This window comes from Suricata suricatta, chromosome 11 (assembly GCF_006229205.1).
Source record: "Suricata suricatta isolate VVHF042 chromosome 11, meerkat_22Aug2017_6uvM2_HiC, whole genome shotgun sequence".
In the NCBI taxonomy this organism is placed as follows: Eukaryota; Metazoa; Chordata; class Mammalia; order Carnivora; family Herpestidae; genus Suricata; species Suricata suricatta.
The window spans coordinates 90,546,883-90,568,719 of record NC_043710.1 but is presented as its reverse complement, the minus strand read 5'-3'; the positions used below and the strand labels follow the sequence as shown (position 1 = coordinate 90,568,719).

Genomic DNA, 21,837 nt, shown 5'->3' with positions numbered 1-21,837 from the left:
TGATAATAAGGGTTCTTGACAGTTCTTGGGCGCTTCTTATTCGCGGAAGCCTTCTGTTTAGTGTTATATTAGTTAATTTGCTCAGTCCTCAAAACAGTTTTGTGGAGTTACTTACATCTTAACAGGCAGGATGATAAGAATGTAGAGAGAGGCAAATAGGCAGGTCTGAGTTACTCAGATGAGAAGTGTCAGCTGGAACTCAAATCCTGGGTTTGATTTGGGAACCTCCGTGCTAATAAAGCTTTCTGCAAGGATGGACTTTTTCTATATCTGCGCTATCTAATACAGAAGCAAATGGCCCCATGGAGTTATTGAGCACTTGAAATATAACTAGTGTGACCAAGGAATTGAATTATTAATGAATGTAAATTTAAATAGCCACACATGACTTGTGGCAGCTCAGTCGTCTGCCCTGCTTTCTTTGGGAGTCATCTCAGTATATGCATCATAACTGAAGGTTTGGTGTGAATGAGATTCCCCAGAGACATATTGGTGTGGGTTCTTCCGTGGGTCATAGGCCTATCTGAGAATTGGTGGGAGCTATAAATCACCTTCCATGAATGTGTAGTATTATTGCACAGTATTTTGATAATTACAAGTTCACAAAACTCAGTTCTCCTGGCATAGAGCTGGAAGAGGACGGAACCCAAACCGAATGTAAACTCATTGAGATTGGAGTTCTCATCTGTTTACTACTCTATATTTGTTTCGAGATTCACAAACAATGCCTGGCACATAGTTGGTATTTAATTTATTAAATGGGTGGCTGACACAGAAACGGAGAGCCCACGAAGCTCCCTAAAAAGGAAGAGAAAAAGCAAAAGTAGGACAAAACCCAAGGACCAGGAGAGGGAGGTGCTGTAGGAGGCAGAAGGATGACGTTGGGAGAACAGGGAATAGTAGTGTCAAACCTGCCTGGGTGGTCAGATGAGATGAGGACATGCCAGCTGTCACTGGCCTGGCAGTCATGGAGGTCCTGGTGGAGTGAAAGCATGGAAGGGTGGGAGTGCCGTCCAGATTTAGTGGACTCCTTCACCAGGCAATGGTGAGGAAGTAGAAGCAGTGGAGTCCGCTGGGTCTCCACCCTGATTGCCCACCAGCATCACTGGGAAGCTTTTGAAAAATACACATTCCTCAGGGTGCCTGGCTGGCGCATTCGGAAGAGCGTGCAACTCAATCTGGGAGTCATGAGTTCCAGCCCCATATTGGGTGTAATAAATTAATTAAAATAAAATTTAAAAGCCCACATTCTTGGACACGTTCAGACTCGGACCTGGCAAGTTAGGGGAAGGGCCAAGGAATCTGCATAACGAAGCTCCCTGCTTATTCTGATAGAGCTTTGATGAAGGCACTCACCACGTCATGTATTCTTTCAATAAAATATGCCTGTGAAGGAAAGGAAGGAAAGAAAAAGGAGTTGAGGGAGGGCTTTCTTTTTTTTTTTTTTTTTTTAAATTTAAAGACCATCAGGGGCCTGGTTAGAGGCTAGAAAACTCTTAAGGAGAGAAGTATTAATGAGCTGAAAAGATGATTTAGTCAAATTCTGACTCCCTGAATCTTTGGCCATCTACCCACCCAGCTGCAGATTTCCATGGGAGCCATTACACAGATCCCTTCCTGCTAACTCTGTAGCCAAATTGTCAGCCTTCCTCCAGAGTGTGTTATTTTCTAAGTAGTATTTGAGAATATTCAGGTGTGCTGTGTAAGAAGCTGGCAGGCATTGGCAGTGCCCCAAATCACATCTGTTTACTTACTTGCTATAATTAGACTTGCCCCATACTCATTTGCCAAATGACAAACTATGCCCCTTCCTTCTTGACTTTGCCACCTGCTTTTCTTCCTCCGTGCACTTTTCCTACTGGTAAATGCCAGAGCCATTTCACAGGTGAATAGAATTCAGCATGAACAGTCAGCCTTCTCTTTTGTCAGGTGATCCTACTTTTCAGGGCAGTAGCTCTCAAAACTTTTGTCTCTTTTCTTCTCCTCTTCCTATGCATTGGATGTTTCAAAAAAATTTATCTGCCCGACTAGGAATAGTGAATACAATTTGGTGTCCCCCACTTTTGGTATACCCACCAAAGCTCAGATACTGCCTTAGACACTTTTTATATAGATGATTTCTCCTCTTTCTAATCCTCACTGCAATCATTTCAGGTATCTGGTATACCCACGTCTGACACTTAGAAAAGTTAAATAATTCTCCCAGTGTCGTTCTGCTAAGTGGCAGAGTCTGGAGTAGAACTTGCGTCGCCCTGACTCTGAATCCTCAGATATTGTGATTGGATTACTCACAACTTAATCCTCAACCCCATTCTCTAATTTTGGGGAGAAACAGGCTAAAAGAAGGTAAGGGACTTGGCCAAAGCAGAGGGCCAGTAAAGCCAGGGCAAACCTAGGTTGGTCTGTCTCTGGGCTATTTCTACTACATCCACTGCCTAAAAGAATTTCTTTCCCCATTTTTATTCATCAAAGACATGTATCAATGAAAGCCACTCTGAGTCTTTGGAAGCTTCCAGTTAGCATGAGATTACTCTGGTTACAGCCAAAAGCGAAGAAATTTGATAAATAGTCTGTACAGCCATAGTGTGGGTAAATGGATGGCTTCCAGTTGGCTCCGGAAATAACTGCTTGTCCATCCCTATACCTGCTTGGAATTCCCCCCACCACCCCTTAGCCCCCATTCTCTCAAAACCCCCTCTGGGCTTAGGAGGCCATGACCCTCTTAGTATTGTCTGGGAGAGAAAGAGCTATTTCTGCCCTACTCAAGAAAGATGGCAAATTGGATCTCCCTATCTGGGAAGCTACTTTCCAGAGGGCAAAAGGACACCTTCCTGGTGGCTTGTGGGTTTAGCCTGTACTTTCAGCAGGTGTTCCAGGTTGGGGGAGGGAGGAAGGGAGATCAGTGGAATCATGGGAAATTTACCCAGCCTGCCCTGTGGAGCTTCCTGGTCATTGTCTATGATTTCTGTCTTCTGAGGTGTGCTTTGGCTCAGATTACGACGTATTTTTTCCCAGCCTGTGCCAACATGACTGGTTTGATATGACCTTCCAGGATAAGCTCCAAACACTAGCTTGCTGGTGGAGAATAAAAGCAGGATTACGGATCTGATTTCCTTCAGCTGGTGTCCCTTCGGAATATTCTGGAATTTAAAGAAGCCACTTTATCACCTCATTTAGTAACTACACAGTCTAGTGTTTCAAAATCTAATTTATATAGTGGTTTTCATCCGAAGCTTGAATTTACAACAGGAAGGATTTACTTCTTTAGGCATCTTGGGGGAAACAGCAAACAGTTGCCTGTACAAATTCCCTTCCTTTCGATGTTAAGCCTACATTCAGTCACTAGAGCCTCGATCCAAATCCTTGTGGAGAGTTGTGTTTTTTGGGGTGTTTTATTTTTATTAAGGTTTTTTTAACAGATATTTTTATCTGTTAGTGCCCTCTGCTGGACTTCTTCAAAGTTCTTCTCCCCTGATCGACACTCAGTGACACCAAGGCCCTCACTACAATGGAGAGGTTGGGGATGTGGCCCTTGTCCTCTGGCATTCCATGGCTTGGTGAGCACCACACTCAGGTGGTTGCTTTTTCCGTGACCTCAGGGAACTGGTAGATTTCATTTAGGAAGCAGGATGAGCTGCCCCATGTCCAGGAGGCCTATTATCATTGAACAAGGCTCATTTAAGAGAAGATTGCAAAGAGTTCATGTGAGAGAGTGAGGCAACATCTGAAATCTCTGGAGATTCTGCTCAACACTATTACTTCATGCGGACTGAGTGGAGGAGCGCTTGGTGTCCCTCTCACTTATTTAAGACTGTTGAGGGGCGCCTGGGTGGCTCAGTCGGTTGAGCATCTGACTTCAGGTCAGGTCATGATCTCACGGTTTGTGGGTTTGAGTCCCGCGTAGGGCTCTGTGCTGACAGCTAAGAGTCTGGAACCTGCTTCGAATTCTGTGCCTCCCTCTCTCTTTGACCCTCCCCTGCTTGTGCTGTCTCTCTCTGTCTCTCAAAAATAAATAAAAAACATTAAAAAAAAAAAAAGACTGTTGAAAAACAAGTTCCAACAACGGGAGGAGACAGGACCAGTCTCCTCCTGGGAGCTGTAAAGGAGGAAGTGCCCTGTGCACCCTGCGGCTGCCACCACCATGGATTTATGAAGAGTCCCTCTTACTCAGCGTCCACTAGTCAGACGTGTTCCCCACCCACCCCCGCTGAAGTGTCTGCCATCTTACTTTGTCCATGGTTTTAGTGTTGCCACACCGCAGTGCGCAGTGAATATCTGTGATCCTTCATGTCCTTGTCTCCTACACAGTGCCTGGTACATGATAAGCGTGTGGTAGATGGAACTAAAATAGAATGTCCTTCTCTTCAGGTCTGTTTGTCCTGAATCTATCTGAATTGCAAGTGTCCGCCCTGAAACACTTGTTGTCCCCACAGCGTTCCTTCTCTTACTGGCCCCAGTATTTTATGTTTCCCTAGTATTTAGCATTTACTTCTGAGAGGTATGATTTTTGCTTTTAAAGGTAGTTGCTTACATTGACTCTTACTTTCCAGATTGTAGACACCTTGAGAGCAGGACCCTTCACCTGATTCATGTTTTCACTGTCCGTGACCCACAAAATGATGCCTTACACATAATAATAGTAGCAGTTACATGCAGCACTGAATACGTACCAGGCACTGTTCTCCATTCTTCACACATGTTCATTCTTTAATCTTGGCAACAGCTTTATGAGGTAAGAAGCATCGTTAACATCTATCTCCATTTTGTAGGTAAGGAGAATGATATTAAGTAATTTGCTCAGGGTCGTATAACTAGGAAGTGAGGAGCTTGGATTCAGTCCCGGCAGCATATTCCAGAGTCTGGACTTTATCATTACCTTGATGCTGCCTCTTGTCCGCACACGTGCACACAGACGCCATTATGTAAATATTTGTCTACTGCCTGTAGGTTGGTATTTCTAGGTTATTTAGAACCAATAAACAGGTTGAAAGTGATCCACTTGTCGCTTTCATCTCTACCACCCAAACTGTTTTCTGAGCAACGGGAGGGCCAAAAGGGGGCACCAGAATGTTGGGTCTAGTCTTAATTTCAGAAGTGCTTGTTGAAGTTCTGGCTTCGAAGTCAACAGTGCCATCTAGTGAGACAGCTTGCTAATAGCAGCTCAGACGTAGTTTTCTGAAACCCAGGTACACCGTCCTTTCATTCTGGGAGCCCCATTATTAGCTTAACTTGAACTCCTGATTGCCAGAGAAGGGGTAGGGTAAGAAGGAAGACTAGCTGAAATAGAGCCAACCCCAGTCTCTTCTTTGAAGAGGCTGTGATGTTGATCATGATCATTTGGGTTGGTTGAGCCCCATTGGCTGTTAGTGTCCAACATTGGGCTCTAGACCCCCTCCCTTCTGCCTCTCCTCACATGTGCTGCTAGTGGTATAGACTGGTATTCCTCTCTTCATGCTCGCCTTTGGAGCTGTCTGCTGTAGAATTGGAGTTCTGACCATCTGTGAGTTGCCTACTGCAGTACGGTGCCTGATGCGTTCGTTATAACAAGTTAGTCCCAATGTAAGAAATTCCACGTCAGCAACACAGTAGCCCAGTTTTGTGATGAGGATTTTTTAACAGGCAAGTCTCTGAGACTTTGGGAAGGGGATCTGATGAGTAGCCCCTCCCCGATGAACAAGCAGCAAAAAAGTGCTATGTGTAGAGTAAATGAAAGAGAAAGGGCTGGTGCACATACTTCCATTCTGCTAAGCAAGTGGAGGCTCTGCGTTTGGTGCTCTTCTGACTTCTAGGGTGTGTGTGTGTGTTTGAAAACGTAAATTTCTTCTAAGTTCATTTACACAGGAATATAAGAACATGGTTATAACTTTCATCACAAAAAAGTCACATGCTGCTTGGGTTAAGATTGAGCCAGCTCTCATCTTACAAGATTGTTCAGAGTCTCAGTCAACAGGGATCAGTGTAAGGAATACAGTCTGTGGAGATCAATGCATTTTTCTGTGCTGAGCAGTCCATCAGAACAAGAAAACAATTTTGGTTATCCTGGAGTCTGGGTTATAGTGACATAGAGGGTCAGAGGAATTTACTATTAATAGACTATGCAAATCAGGGGTTTGCTAACTTTTTCGGTTAGGGGCAAGATAATAAATATTTTAGGCTTTGTGGGTCTAATGTGCTCACTACTTAATTCAGTGGTGCCTTAACTATTCAGTCTGTCATTGTAGCAAAACAGCAGCCATAGATAATATGTAAATGAATAGGTATGGCTGTGTTCCAATAAAACTTTATTCATGGCTCTGAAGTTTGAATTTCATGTAATCGTCATGTATCGTGAGATATCATTCTTGTTTTGACTTTTCCCCCCAATCATCTTTTTGAAAACACCATTTCAAGGAATTGCAAAAACAAAAAAACCAGGCAGCTTCAGATTTGGCCTCGGTGGGGAGCTATAGTGTGTTGACTACTGATCAGATGCTTGGATTAGTTAAAAAAAAATACAGATTATTTGTTCATATGCTGAGTTGGTGTCATAAGATGTCTGAAGAGCTTTTCTCTCTCTCAAGTAAGATGAAAGATGGCTGAATTCCATAGACTGTAACCTCAATGTAAGCATTTTAAAGAGCTCTGTGAACGAAAGCCCTAGAATCATCTTGGGCTGGAGTGGAGGGACTCTACCCTCTTATCCCTCCCTTATCGGCACCCTCCTCAGCCTTCCAGGAGGCAGAGAAGCAACCCAGGTGACCCCTGCCCCCGTCCAGTCTTTCTCTCTACTGGAACTTTCCCTCCCACCCCCATCTGCACCTGCATCTTGAGAGTCTCCAGTAAGGTTGAAGAAACATGGGATTGTTACCCTGGCATGCAGATTAAGAAGCCCAAGTATAGAAAGTACTGGAGGTATTTGCTCACTGATCAGGTTCCCAAGGAAGAACAAGGGGACAGGTCAAGATTTCCCACTTCGGCCTCAGATGAGCCAGCTGGAGTTTGCACCATATTTGTGTCATTTCTCACGTCTATTGCCTGTCAGTACACTCTCTGTATAAAGTTACATGGGGGAACTTGCATCGTTAAAATTTTGTAACTCCATTTCGTTGTCAAGCTGTGGAATCTAGATGACCTCCCCCAGTGTTGAGAAGGAAGTTGACGGTTCATATCCTGTGTCTTTCTTCAGCAGCCAGCAGAGTAGCCAGCAGAGCAGCCACGACGATGATTCCAGCAGGTTCCTGAGTCCTCGAGCACGGGAGGAAAGGTAAGGCCAAGTGAGGGGGGAGCGGCGGGCTGAAATGTTGGAGCACGGTTGTCCTTCTGGTGCCTGGAGACCCGTGGGCAAAGGGAGGGTGGGAGGAGGCTCCACACGTCTGTGCTCAGACTGGCCAGAAAGACAGGACCTTCACCCAGGAAGTGAGAGGGTGCAGCCCCGAGGGACTGGTTCTGAAGGTCCTTGGGGTTCAGCAAGGAGCAAAGCCAGTAGGTGGCCAGTCAGAGACTGGCAGAAGGTGGCAGCTGCAGCGTGGATGGCGCCTGAGCAAGGCCGTGTGGCCCGGCTTGCTGCGTGTGGCATCAGATGGTGGCAGGGCACTGGGGGAAGAGTGGACTGTAGGGTTGAGGTGAATGAGGGTGGATAGGCGGGGATGCAGGGATGAAAAAGAGGCTCCTAAATACTCACTTGAGGATTTGGGGTCTGACTGGTTAAACACTCGGGATGTGAGGACCAGCTGGCTATCTGCTTCATGTAGTGCGTAGTGCGCGTGTGCGGTAGACGGTCCACAGGAGCAGGTGAAACCCTGCGGGAGCAAGTTGACTGTACCAACGTTCAATAAAAGGTCTCTTGTTGGCATACCACAGGGCTCTGCTCTTTTCATCAACAAACCAAATGAGAAAGGAGAGGGTACTCTTATAGCATTTATCAAGCTTCTGGCAGACACTCAGCTGAGAGGGAATAGAGAAGACTAAGGATGACAGACTTAAGGTTTAGTGTTTCAGATGGGACCTTGGGTGTGAATGACAAGGTTTTTAAAAATGAAATGTGCTATTATGTTTATATTATGTGCTTATAAATCTGTATTAGAATAGTTTTTTTGTTTTTAAGTTTATTTATTTTCAGAGAGAGAGAGAGCAAACAGGGAAGGGGCAGAGGTGCGGGGGGGGATCCTGCACTGTCAGCAGGCCTGAGCTGAAGTCAAGAGTCAGGTGCTTAACTGACTGAGCCACCCAGTGGCCCAGTAGAATAGTTGCTTGCCTATAAGATTACCACAGGGAGGGGCGCCTGGGTGGCTCAGTTGGTTGAGCATCTGACTTTGGCTCAGGTTATGATCTCATGGCTCGTGAGTTCAAGCCCTGTGTCGGGCTCTGTGCTGACAGCTCAGAGCCTGGAGCCTGCTTTGGATTCAGTGTCTCCCTCTCTCTCTGCCCCTCCCCTGCTCAAGCTCTGTCTTTCTCTCTCTCAAATAAACATTAAAAAAAAGTTTTTCTTAAATAAGGATTACCACAGGGAGTCTACCTTGACAGGATTTCATGTGAAAAAGAACCTGGGGGTTTTATTTATCAGCAAAATTATGAGCCAATAGGATGACCGAATGATCTTTGAAAATGTGAATTCATTCATGGAAGTGTGGAGCATGGATTAAAAAAGATCTCACTGATCCGTACTGGTTTGAGTGTATCTGGTGTATGGTGTCCAGTTCTCTGGAAATACATGTATCGATAAATTCCAAATCTGGGAAGAATGATCGAGATGATAAGATATTATGATAAGGACCAGAGAAAGGAAAATGGCTCAGCCTGGAGAAGAGAAGGATTTCGGGGACTATAACAACCGCTCTTTAAATATCTCAAAGCCTAAGAAATAGTGCTAGAGGGGGAGAGGTCATAGTGAGAAGGATTTCAGCTCAGGGTAAGGAAGGACTCTGTGGTTGCAGCAGCTAGACTCTAAAGGAATAGACCTTGCAAAGTAACCATTATCCTCTTGATGGAAGTGTTCAAGCTAAAGCTAGAAGCGGGTCATAAGGGGACCCTCTCCCAGGGCGAGAGGGTGGGGCCTCCATAATCCTTTTACAGATCTCTTTGCATTATAAAGTTATATGGGTTCTCCCCTTTTTCTCAAGGATCAGTTCAGCTCATCAATTCAAACTGAGAGGATAGGAGCCAGGGGGCCCCCAGGGGTAAAGATTTTTCATTCTTGTTAAGATGCTTAATCAGTTGCTGTCTGATGGCAGTGCCCTAAGTCTCTCCAGTGGCCCATGCTCTCTCTAGTTGGTGCTTTCTGGATCCCATCAACCATACTCTCAAAATTTAAAAAATGTTTAAATTTTAAAACTTATTTTATTTTTTTAAATGTTTTTTATTTATTCTCGAAAGAGAGAGAGAGAGAGACAGCATGAGCAAGGAAGGGTCAGAGAGAGAGGGAGACACAGAATTGGAAGCAGGCTCCAGGCTCCGAGCTAGCTGTCAGCACAGAGCCCGATGGGGGCCTCAAACCCATGAACTGTGAGATCGTGACCTGAGCCGAAGTTGGATGCTCAACCGACTGAGCCACTCAGGCGCCCCCCAAATTTAAAAAATTTAAGAAAGGGGCCGTGGAGTCCCCCTGGCTCCGTGTCCCTGTGCCTGGACATTGCACATCTCCTGAAGTGTCCCATCCATTTCAGGTCATGTCTTAAGTTGCTTCTCAGTCAGCTCTAAGATTAGCGGCTCCTCAACTCCTGTGTCAGCTGCTTAGGAGCGTTCCTGGGAGAGAGAAATAGGTGGTGAGTTGCAGGCTCTAAGGTGCAACTCCCAAGGCAACTGCATCTCTTACACCAGGACATGACTACTTGAGCACTAGAACCAGCTCTTTGGGATTGTATGTTGACGAAAATTATATTCTAGCTCCTTCTCTCCCTGCTTCCTCAACCAAATGAAACATTACAAAGGTTCTCCAGCCCAAACCTCTGCCTAGCAAAGTCCTCTGGATGTCTTCCCTGGTCCTTGCTATCCGTGGCCCCCGGAGGGGCCCCTTAACTCTTCACGGTGGACAGTGGCTATATTTTGCATCAGCTTACCTCGGGCAGTATAGGAAATAAAGCTCTGATCAGAAGTATGCTTCCCGCGGTGGTCCCTGTGGACCCCCTCCCCCAAGAAGCTCAGGACTGGTATGTCTGTGTTCACTCTGGCCATTCTGAAGGAAGTCTTTTTTTTTTCTGCTCATCTTGTTGGTTCTCCTGGAGAGAACAAGTCCCCAGAGTGCTAATTAATCACCAGCCTCAGTTCAGAACAAACCCTTACACCCTGCCCCTTATCCTTCCTCTAATATGTTTTTACCCAATTACAAGACTCTCTGGGGCATTTTGGATGTTGGTCTGTGTTACCCTGGCCTGGGGCAAGCGTGAGATCCAAACCCTTGGGAGATTTTCAGCTGTGGTGGGGATCCAGCTTCCTGCTCCTCACTCTGGGCCCTTTTGGATGGACAGCGCCCCCTGTGGTCATGGCGGCATTTCCATGCCAGGCCTTTGTGTTATGTCCCGTACCTTTGCTAATTTCCAGGCTGCAGAGCAGATATTCTGGATTGAAAATGGTCGAGTATGAGGCAGGTAATATGGACCCTTTCCTGTGCTTGCTCCTAATTCTTCAAACCATGTGTTCAATTATCAGATGAAGGATAGTTTTCATAGAGCAGACAAAAAAAAATTAACATTGATTTCTTCTGTCTCCCAGATAAAAATTCTAATCCTTAAGTATGAGGTATACTTTCAATCAGTTAAATAAAACATCACTTTTCCTTTTTCTTGTACGAGGTTCAGAATAGATATGATATTTAGAGACAAACTAGTTGTCCTACTTAGCTTAACAAATGACTACATGACAGCAAAGGGGGAAATGTCTAGTATGCTTCCAAACCTAAGGGCTTCTCAGAATTTTTCTCCTGATTCACATCAGTGTGGATTCCTGAAGAAAATGGCCGTTGGAACCATGATAGGGGCAGAGGATGGGAGGTGCAGGGAGGCAGTCATTTCCTGGGCAGGTATACCTCAAGAAGAGTTGATTTGAGGAAGTGAATCAGCTCTTGGGGACATGAAGGTTGTTTCAGAGGTAGGAATAATGCCCTCAGGTTTCTAGTGGAAAGAAAGCAGAATAGATCCAACTTTCCCAAAGTCTGTATGTGTGTGCGTCATTGAGTAGGGGCGTAGATCCATTTTCATGCTTCTAGGGTAAAGCCAGGGGTACACTTAAAAACACATTGGTTCTCTGGTTCAGCCCAAACTGGACCAATTATCAGGGTTCCTCATGTCGCCAGATCTTTATTTGGTACATTTACAGGATGACAGGAACCGTCAAACAGCCAGGGCTGTAGAAGACAGAGCTGTTTTACTAAGGACGTTTTATGTACACAGTGTGTTTCAACAAAACGTGGTCTCAGTTGACCAGCCTTTCGTGGTAGGAAGGCTGAGACCCAGACAGGGCAGGGAATAACTGAGCGCTGAGGCCATTCCTACCAGGCATGTGTACCCCAAACCCTCAAGTATGTGCAAGACACTGGGGAGCCTGCCAGAGTCCAGGCTATGAGATGGATAGAGGCTCCCTGGCCAGTGGGCTCTGTGGTGTCCTAGAAAGGGTAGAAGCCTTGAAGTCAGACCTACTGAGGTGTTGGACTAACCTTCCTTATTAATGTCATTTTTAAAAGCAACTTCCTTAGCTTTATTCACCCTCTATTTCCTCATCTATGAAAGCCTTTCCTTGAAAGAAAGAAATGAGATCATATGTGTAAAGGGCTCAGTACTTAGCAGGTGCTTGGTGAGTGGTGGCTGCCAGTACTCTGAGGATGTCAGGAGATTTCACTCCGTTTCCTAGCAGATCTGTATATACACTGCTGTCCTTGAAGCAGAGACAGAGGAACACGTGGAATGTTGATTGTCCCTAAAATGTCAGATGTGGACACTAAGAATAAATAGATGAATGCCCAGTCTTTCTCCTTGAGCACCGTTATCTCATGGTATCTCACATCATGTGATAACGAACACGGAATTCTGTATACACTAATAACACTGAAGAAGTGGTTCACTTAACGCACCTAACCCTGTGCTGTGCATCTTGCAGACACTGTGAAATGCAGTTCCTCACAGCAACCCCTATAGATGCTGTTTTTAACCTGCACATGAGAGTGTAGGAAACGGAGGCTCAGTGGAGCTACCAAACTTGCCCCGAAGTAACACAGCTACTGTGCTCTGCGCGAGGGCAGTGGAGAGTGGGGAGGGGCCCGAGGGATCCAGAAAGACGCCACAGAAAGAGATGTGCTTCGCCGAGAACTGCAAGAGGAGTGGGAATCTGTCACACAGGCTGCATTCCCAGGCGACGGAACAAGATGTACGTGAGCAGGGAGGCGAGCAGGGAGGCGTGAGAAAGCCAGGCGCGTCCAGGGGCTTCCGACGCTTCGGTGTTGCCGCCCTTCATGTCCCAGGAGGGGAGCAGCTAGTGCATGGCCAGCAGTTATCTTAGCACAGGTAGGCAGGTGCCTGGTTCTGCCAAAGCTGGGACAGAGTAGCTTCCTTATAGGGGAGGAGAAATGAGGGAGAGGTTTTGAGGAGGGGGGTACCCAGATCACTTATAGATAGATCCTCTTGTGACAAAAGTCACATTTGGTCCTAGTGGGAGAGATGGATTTAAAGGGCTAGCATTGAAAGCAGATAGACAAGGAAGGAAACTGACAATTATTTATTTACTCAATTGTTCCCTCATTTAACAAGCATCTATTGAGCACATGCTATCTACTAGCTGCTCTTGCAAATGTTGGGGGCCACAGCCATGAGCTGGTAACTTGTCTTCCATCTCAAGGTGCTTATGTTTTAGCAAGTGGAGACAGATATAAACAAACAAGTGAGTAAGAAAGCACCAAGTGGTAACGAGGGCCATAAAGAAAATGAAAAAGAGTGATACAGTGGGCCAAGACTTTTTAGGATAACTCTTAAGTGAGGCGGGAAGGGTCAGCTTACTGACCTGGTGACATTTAAGCCAAGACCCGATGGGCACACTTCTGAATTAATGGTAGTGAGGATGGAAAAGGAGGAACCAAGTGAAGAAGTTCGTTAAGTAGGTTTGACAAAGCTTATCTACATCTGGGTTGAGGAAGGGTACCTAGCGTGAGCCTGTGTTTGTAGGCTTGTAGTGGGGATTTGTAGTGGGGAATCCAGTAAAAGGTAGCATAGTCCACAGGTTTAGTGCCTACCTGGGTTCTCATTGTGCTTCCAACTGCATGCTGTGAGACCTTTGGCAAACCACTTCACCTCTGTACCTCAGTCTCCTCATCTATGAAATGGGTATAATAATAGTTCATACTTCATGAGTTATTGGGAGGAGCATGTGTATGTGTATGTCTGTCTTTGATAATTTGAATAGTGCCTGGTACATGGCTAGTATTATATATGTGCTTGCTATGACGATTAATATTATATCATTATTGTTATTAAAATATCGAGGAAAGGGGGAAGAATTTGAAGAGCAGGAGTGATACTGAATTTAACTGAGATACACTAGCCAGTTGCCTACACCTGTTTGAAGCTCAGGAGAGCAGACTAAAACTACTTGTTTGGCAATGAGATTGTAGTCGAGAGGCAAGAGTCAGGATCAGCAAAGTTTAAGCAGAAGTCAAAGGAAGAAGGGAATTTGCCAAAGATTGCCCACTGAGGCTGAGAAAAGTAGGAGAGACAGAAATACAGCCATGAGAAGGAGGAATCGTAGAGGATGGAGCTAGGAAGGAGGTTGGTCACTCGTAACCACCGAGCAGTTTTAGAAGGGTATATGGGAAGGGAGAGGAAGAGACTGAACATGGAGAATTTATTCTAGGAGTTTCCCCAGGAGGATGAGAAAGAGAGGTGAAAGCCAAAGGAGAAGGCAGGGGTGACTGGGGAGAATTTTTGTTTTAACACAGGGAGACACAGCATGCTTTAAATCTCTGAAGTAGCAAGTGGTAGGTCAAGGGTGTGAATTTCAGAGAGAACATCATTCATTCATGCACTCAACAAACACCAGGTGTGCAGTAGGACTCCATGAGTTTCCAGGCTTGTTGAGGAGACAGTATTAACACACCTGAGGGTATGACTTAGAAAGTACAAACTTGGGTGTGTGGATTCAAGGAAGGGTTTCAGGAGAGAGTGTATCGAAGAAACTGGACTTGGACCGAGGGACGGGGGCCGCGGTGGGGTGGTTGAGTTAAGAACAGGTGAGCAGGAAGCAGTGGGATGAGAAGGATGAGATGAGAAGGGACAGGAGCTTGGTTGGCCATGACCAGGACTTGAGTCTTTATGCCAAGAGCATCAAGAAGCAATTGAGAGTCTTAAGGGAGGTGACCACATCAGATTTGCATCCTGGAAAGATTGCAGTGTGGAGAAGGGGTCGAGGCGGCCCTAGTAGGATCAGAGAGATCAGCTCAGAGGTTATTACAGTTGTTTAGTTCAGGGATGTTGGTGGCTTGGATTTGAGATGATGGTCGTGGCAGAGAGTAGATAAATTCAGGATACGTTTAGGGGATTAACATGTCCAGGACTTGGTGATGGATTGGATTTAGGATGTGAGAGAGAAGGAAGGTCCTCACAGTTAGTTCTGGGATTCTGACTTGGTCAGTTTGCCTCGTACCACCTACTGAAGATAAGCAAGCAAGCTCTCGGAAGAGGCAAGGAAAGATAGCTCTAGATTGCAAGTGAACAGATTGGCCTTGGCCAGACCATAATGGTCATGGATGCAGGTGAGTTCACGTGTGATGTGGTGGGAAGGTGAGGAGGCGGATAGCAGCAGGATCTATTTTCTCCGTGTAATAGGAACTCAGATTATTTCCCAAGATGAAGGAAGGTGGACCGAGAATAAGTGTGAGCTTTGGGTCTCATTAATTTGGGGGTTGCCTGTCACCTTTCCTCTGACGAGCTACAAAGCTCTGCACGTCTTCCCGTGTCTCACTAGAACCCACCCTTGTTTCTTCGGGTTGGGGAAGGGAGAGAGCACGTTTTACCCCTGGTTTGGAAGTGGAGTAGCAGGCTCTGGTTGGTTCTGTCCAGCACTTGCCTCCTGGTGTGCGCTGTCTCGCACTAGCCCAGGAGACCCGTGGGGGACAGAAACGGTATCTCTTCTGTCTGGCATAGAGTAAATGCTCAGCAAATGCTTGTGGAATTCATGAGCAAATGGAGAAACTGAGGTAGTAGAATTTGAGACCACAGGGTGGAAGGAGAGGCCAGAGGACAGGGCCCACGAATTTCAGCTCAGTTCTGGCCACCAGAACTGTTAGCCTCCTCATGGAAGGAAAGATGCTTTTGGTTCTGCTTATCCGATCCCCGAAATTGCCCCCCAACAGCCTGTTTCCAGAGCACTCTGGCTCTGTCTGCCTGCCGGGGCACTGAATTCCCTGCCGCCCAACTGCCACTCAGGTGACCTCTAGGCGTCAGCTCCCTCACCATGAGGAAGGAGCCCGGGAGCAAACCCTCTGGGAGCGGTGCCCGCGGGCCCTCCCCCTCCCTCTAGCTCCAGCAGCTGACATCACATGCCGGTACAGCCCCGTCCTCCCTGGCTGAGGACAGAGAGGAGGAAACTCACCAAGTGCCCAGAGCACTGCCAGATGTTGCAGGATGGAGGAGGGTTCTCTTTGGAGCTGTGGCTCGGGCCAAAGCCAGGGGGGACCCTGGTAACAAGGACCCTCAGACTCTTGCCTGCCCCGGGGCCCTCCACCTGCCTGTGTTTAGGCTTGAACACCAGGGCAGGGAGGGCTCCCCCGTGCAGGAGCTGCGGCCGACAGCTGAAGGAGCTGCGGAAGCAGCATGTCCATGCAGCCCCAGAGTGAGCCCCGAGCCCTTGAGGTCCAAGCTGCCATGTGACGAGCCCTCCCGAGCCCAGCATGGTGCACAATCTGCGCTCCCAGACGGTCTCCTGCAGCACGGCCGTAAAGCAGGCCTGTCACTCCCATGTCTCCTCCTTGAGGAAGAAGCTGTCCTTTCTACGAGCCAAGTAGGTGGCAGGGGACCCCTGGAGATGAGGGCACGAGGACGTGACCCTGCGGCAGGCTGAGGATGACCTGGGGCTCCACACAGAGGTGGGAGTGTTTTGGGGGCTGGTTCCCATGTCTGGGAGCTTATTGTAGTTCTTGGCCAAGGGTCAGCCCCTGAAGAGGGGGGAGTGGTCTGATGCAAGAGGCTGAAGGTGAGGGATGGAGGAGGGCAGCCCTGCGAGGCTGTGTGGCCCTCAGTCGGATGAGTGGATGGAAAGCTCGACTGGGCCTTAGTGTGTGTCTGCCAAGGAAGTGACCGGCTCTCCCGGTTCTTCGTAACTGGCCAGCAAGTTCGTTTGCCTCCGTCATGGTGTGTTACTTAGGTTGGTAAAGAACTTGGGGGTCCCAAGAGAAAGGTGCTGTAGAGGATGTAGTATTCTATCTGGTGCCTTTGGGGTGTTGATTGTTCCTTTCCAGCGAGAGGGAACCTGTGAGTAAGGTGTTTGGTGGTGCGGACCCTGTGGGTTCACTTCTTACAAGGTGTAGTCACTTGGGACTTGGCTCTGACTCAGAGCCGCTCTAGCAGGCTGCCAGGGAAGACGTGAGGATGAACCTTTGGGTATGGGGCGCTTTTTCCTGGTGCAGTGGCTCCAGGGTGAACATGCCCCTTGTGACAAGCAGAGGGGAGCAGGGTTTCCGGGTGGAGAGAGAGGCTGCAGCCCCTAGCATCAGAGTTAAACTCAGGGGCTGACTGGCGTTGGAGAGAGAGGGGCACATAAGCTTCCGGGCAGGCTTCTGGGTGTTATTTGTGTGAAAACAAATACAGCAGCGAGCGAAAGGAAAGATAGGACAAATGGAGGAAAGGTAGGGAGAGAGACTGAATGGAGGTCGATTGGGGATGGAGGTGTCGTAGGTGACTTGATCTTGATTTTCTCTTTCACACTCTCTCTCAAACACGTAGGCATGGGTGCCCATAAGTGTTTAGCCGATTATTGATAAGAGTTGTCTCCCCTGGGGTGTTCTCATATGGAAGTTTTGAGGGCAAGGGACAGAGACTGAGTCCTTACTGTTAGAAGGGGACTCCTCAGGTACTGACCACCCAGTACCTTGCACATAGCAGGCACCCAGGGGATAATGGCAGAAGAGGAGAATCTCCGACCCTGTGGTATGGTGCTGGGGGCAGAGACAGGATCCCTCAGCAGTCACCTTGTGGAGCTCAGGACCGCTTGGAGGACCAAACAGCCTTCAGTTAAGCTCTGGCTCTCTTCCACTTATTGGCCGTGGGGGCTCTCACAAAATCATCCTTTCCTCTCTGAATGTGTCCTTCCTTAAGAACGGAGATAGTTGTGGGGCTCCTGGGTGGCTCGGTTGGTTGGGCGTCCAGCCTCGGCTCAGGTCATGATCTCAATGGTTCGTGGGTTCGAGCCTTGCATTGGGCTCTGTGCTGACAGCTCAGAGCCTGGAGCCTGTCTTCACGTTCTGTGTCTCCCTCTCTCTCTGACCCTCCCCTTTTCACCTCTTTCTCTTTCACTCAAAAATTTAAAAAAACATTAAAAAAATACAAAAAAAAAAAAACAAAAAAGAACGTAGATAGTCGTGCCTCCTTCGTGGAGGCCACGGGAATCAAAATGATGTAAAACGTAGGAAGGTCTTGGCCCTGTGTCTGGCAAACAGTAGATGTTACTGTGACTGCCAGCCAACAGTGGACTTGGGCCAAACCTGAGAGGTGAGTGGAGGGTGAGTTTTGAGCTATTCCGGAGCCATGTGTGGGTTGGGAACCGGGTTCAGGTAGGCTATGAACAAGTTTGCAGTGGCCAGTCAGTCACGTAAACCCCGGTCCTCATTGTTCCAGCTTATTTTCCATCTTGGGCTAACCACGTTGTCACTGTATTTTGCTGTTGACCCAGTTGTCGTCTGTCTCCTTGACTAGGGCCCTAAGCTTCACCAGAGCAGGGGACTGTCTGCCTCATTCACTGGTGGGGGCCTGACACATGGTAGGTACTCAGTAAAGATTGTTAAATGAGGGGCACCTGGGGGCTCAGTCGATGAAGTGTCCGATTCTTCTTGATTTTGGCTCAGGTCATGATCTAACGGTTCCTGGGTTAGAGCCCCGCATTGAGCTCTGTGCTGACACTGTGGAGCCTGCTGAGGACTCTCTCTTTCCCTGCCCCTCCCCTGCTTGTGTGCTCACTCACACGCGCTCTCTCTCTCTCTCCCTCAAAAATAAGTAAATAAACCTTAAAAAAAAAAGGATTTGTTAAAGGAGTAAATGGGCACATGAGGAACTAAGGCTTTTTTGCCAGCTCTCACATTCTGTGATCGTGGGATTCCATGACTGTGTCGCAAATTGAGGGCCACTGGTGAGCCCCTCTGTATCTGTTAATGGTGTGACATTTTTATGCTTGTGGTCTGTGGTTAGTGGCTGCCCCTTACCTGTTCTCCCTTCTCTGATCCACGTACTCCCATGCTTGGGGGAATGGCCTAGCCTTGGCCACACATGGACACATGGCATCTGACCAGGACAGAGAAAGACCTTATTTTAGGTCCAGGCAGAGAAGTAAGTGGGCGCTCCCACTCTCCCCTCCCTCCCCAAGTTCCCAGTTCGCAGCTCCTCCCTGCCACTGAAGGCCCGGGCTGCTTCCGCAGCTGTCAGCAGAACTGTCTGCAGGTGTAACCGTCACCTGCTCAGCGTTTCTCCTACCCCAGCGTTTCTCCTTTCCTGCCTGAGAAAGGGGGAGATTAATTATAACTCAGCAACGAGGCTCACGCTGCTGAGGCCACAGTTGGGATTTAGATTTGGACAACTGGCAGGCAGATGGTAAACCTCATTCCCTGGCTTCCCCACCCCCTGCTGGGTGAAATCCCATCCTCCTGTAAGTGGGTGACAGTTCTGGGGGCTCAAGCAGGGACTCCACTTCTGGCTTGCCCTGCTCTGCAGCGCATTCTTTGCCTCCCTCTTACTCCAGGGGTGAGATGCCGTTGGAGGCCCAAATCCCAGAGGTCTCTTCTCAACTTGTTACTGATGAATCACCAGAGCTCAGGGCACCTGTTTGCAGAGACCACTCTTTCCTGTCTAGGCGAGACGCCATTGTACCAGAAGTTGGTAACTCTGGCTTGGTTGCAAATCCCTGTATCAGTGAAAACTTTTTGAGCTGTCTCCCACCAGTATATATTTATATAAATTATATGCATGCACTGCTGTACTAGATGTTTTGCCTATTACAGACATTTTCTGAAAGGATTGGATAAAAAGAAATACATAAGTTATAATATTCTGCACGGGCAAGTGTTCTTGTCCCTTGATATTGAAAAGCCTACTTGGGAGACAGGGAGACCTCACGGGTTTCAGATTCGTGTGCAGAACTTTCTCAGTGTGCAGATTTCCTGGGCTCTTGTCTGTGATTCTGAGTCACGTGGACTGGGGTGGGCCTAGTTTGCACAGTGAACACATATCCCAAGTGATTCTGACTCAGGGGCTCTTGAGCCATGGTCTGAGAAACACGCCCGTTGCCCGAAGCCTCCTGTTATCCCTGCGCTAACTAGCATCAAGTGTGCAATTTAAGTGCGCAGTAATGGACCGGGAGAGCCCGGTGCTCTCTATTCCTGGCCCATGGCATCAGGTTCAGGGAGCCTCTGGCAGACCCGTGGCACCCTCAGGGACACTGGTGTCAGTCCGTAGCTTCTGTTTTCCTAACCTGTTTGCTCCACAGCCCAAGAATCCCCTTCTGCAGCAAGGAGAAAGGGGAGCAGGGTGGGGCTATGTAATGAAAATAATCATTTCATCTTATCTGTCACCAACTTTCCAGATTGCTCAATGCTTCTTTTCTTCTTATCCTTTTGTGAGTCAACAGCAAGCAGTTCATGGCTGGGCTCCCTCCTTCCCTTGGCCATTTCCTAGTTGGAAGGTGAAAGTCTCCCATCAAAATGCAGAGAAAAGCATTGTGACCCTGGTCCAGAGGGTCTTGGGATTGGGAGAGGGGCTGAGGGAGTGGACAGTGTCTGAGTACCTCCCCAGGGGCTCTGTGCTGTCGGTGCAGAGCCAGATGTGGGGCTCGATCTCACAAACTGTAAGATCATGACCTGAGCCGAAATCGGGAGTCAGACGTGTAACCAACTGAGCCACCTTGTCCCCCCTCCCTTGTGTCTTGTGTGTGTGAGCTGGTTGGGTGCTTCATGGAGTAGGAGTCAGCACTAGACTCAAAACTCTTGAGTTTATGAACATGACATCACGACAGGTTTGCTTGGGGATCCCGGGTGAACAGTCCTACCTGTTGAACTCCTTTCCCTCTAGAAATGAAACATCCATGTTTCCTTTTCTTGGCATTTTAAACAACGGGTGGGCATCTGGCCAGGAGTGTATATCAGTTGCCCTTATAAATAAGTTCCACAGAAGTGGCCCAAAAGAAGAGAAGTAAGGAGGCGAATACCCTCTGTTCCTTCCTGATTTGTGAATTTCTTCCTCAGTACCTACATCAAATGGTACTCTCAGTGAATAACATCCATAGTGGGAAATTTGCTCAGGAAGTAATTTGGGGTTTCTCTCAGTAAAGAAATGTAGAATTATACGCAACTACAGAAAATCAACATGTGTGACGAGTGAATTGAAGGCAGTGCAGAATGTCTGTGTACTTAGTTTGTGGGCATCTGAGGTATTAATTGTTATTATTAATAATATCTGCTGTTTGGAGAGTTTATTATGTGTTCCGCACCACCGTTTACATGTGCTCTCTTATTCAACCATAATAGTGGGTCTGTAAGGACAGTTGCTATTTTATCCATTTTCTAGAGAAGGAGATGGAGGCTTACGTTGTCCACTGGCATACTTTGTAAGTGATCGAGCTGAGATTCAAGTCCAGAGCTTTTTATTTGCAACGTTTTATGGCTTTCCCCTTGAGACAGCATCCATGTGGCTCTTAGGACACTTGGGGCCCGGTGCTGAACCTTCTGCTTTTCCTTATGTCGGATGGATCTTTTGTCACCAGCTTCCTGGATTCAAAGCTCCAGATGTGGAGTGTGCAAATGAGTTTGTTAGTGAAGCTGGATGGAACAGGAGACAGACGGACAAGGAGAGAATAGACCCCAGTGATATCTAATGATACATATTAAATATGCCTGAGAGCCTAACGGTTGGGGTTATTTTGAGTATGTCTCCTATGCCTTGTCATAAGTGCTATAGACTTAACTAGCAAGTTATTTGTAGGAAAGTTCTACTACATTTCTGATGCCTTCTTTTAGTTTCACTCTTAGGCCTAAACCACAGAACAAAACTGTGGTCCCTCTGACCTCTTTGCAGGTGCCAGGTGAAGCCCTTCTAGGTGCTGGCTGGAGCCACAGAAAACGTTCTTGACCTTCTGTTGGGGTCTCGCCGCTGAGCTCACCAGCACCCTCTACTGTCAGTGGCTTTGCCTGAAGGGAGAGAGCGGGGCCACCCCATCCCTCCTCCTCAGTGAGATGAGTGTGAGTTGGCAGGGGTGAGGGGAGTACCCTGGACCCTACTCCTTCTACCCTGGAGGGCAGGACTATCTGAGCCCCAACAACTCCAGCCTCTTAGGACGAGGACTCTAGCAGAAGGGACCTGCCAATGTAAAGGCAGACTCAATGGCCAGAGGAGCTGTGTAAATGGGTTTGTATGTTCGTGGACCCTCTACTCCGATTCCTCTGGGGCCAGTGGAGTTCTTCCTTGGACATTTGGTTTCCTTGGTCCTTCTTTTCTTCCCCACTCCATCCAGCTTCTGTAGCCTCATGGTCTGTTTTTTTCTTTTTAACTTTTTAAATGTTTATTCATTTCTGAGAGAACGAGAATGAGTGGGGGAGGGGCAGAGAGAGAGGGAGACACAGAATCCGAAGGAGGCTCCAGGCACCATGCTGTCAGCACAGAGCTTGACACAGGGCTCAAACCCACA

General features: G+C 47.6%; 1 protein-coding gene across 19 annotated transcripts in view; it reads left to right on the top strand.

The window, feature by feature from the left end:
- Window positions 1-21,837, top strand: part of GRAMD1B (GRAM domain containing 1B) — a 161,351-nt gene that overhangs the window by 22,872 nt on the left and 116,642 nt on the right. For 17 of the 19 annotated variants that reach the window (XR_003900274.1, XR_003900275.1, XM_029915179.1 and 14 more), the window contains exon 2: window positions 7,166-7,243. Coding sequence is in view for 17 of the 19 variants with exons in the window: in XM_029915179.1 (XP_029771039.1) it covers window positions 7,166-7,243 (78 nt within the window). In the remaining 2 variants the exon portion in view is untranslated. Of the gene's footprint in view, window positions 1-7,165; window positions 7,244-21,227; window positions 21,720-21,837 lie in introns of those variants that run through there. The other 2 variants (XM_029915193.1, XM_029915173.1) reach the window with 2 other exon arrangements.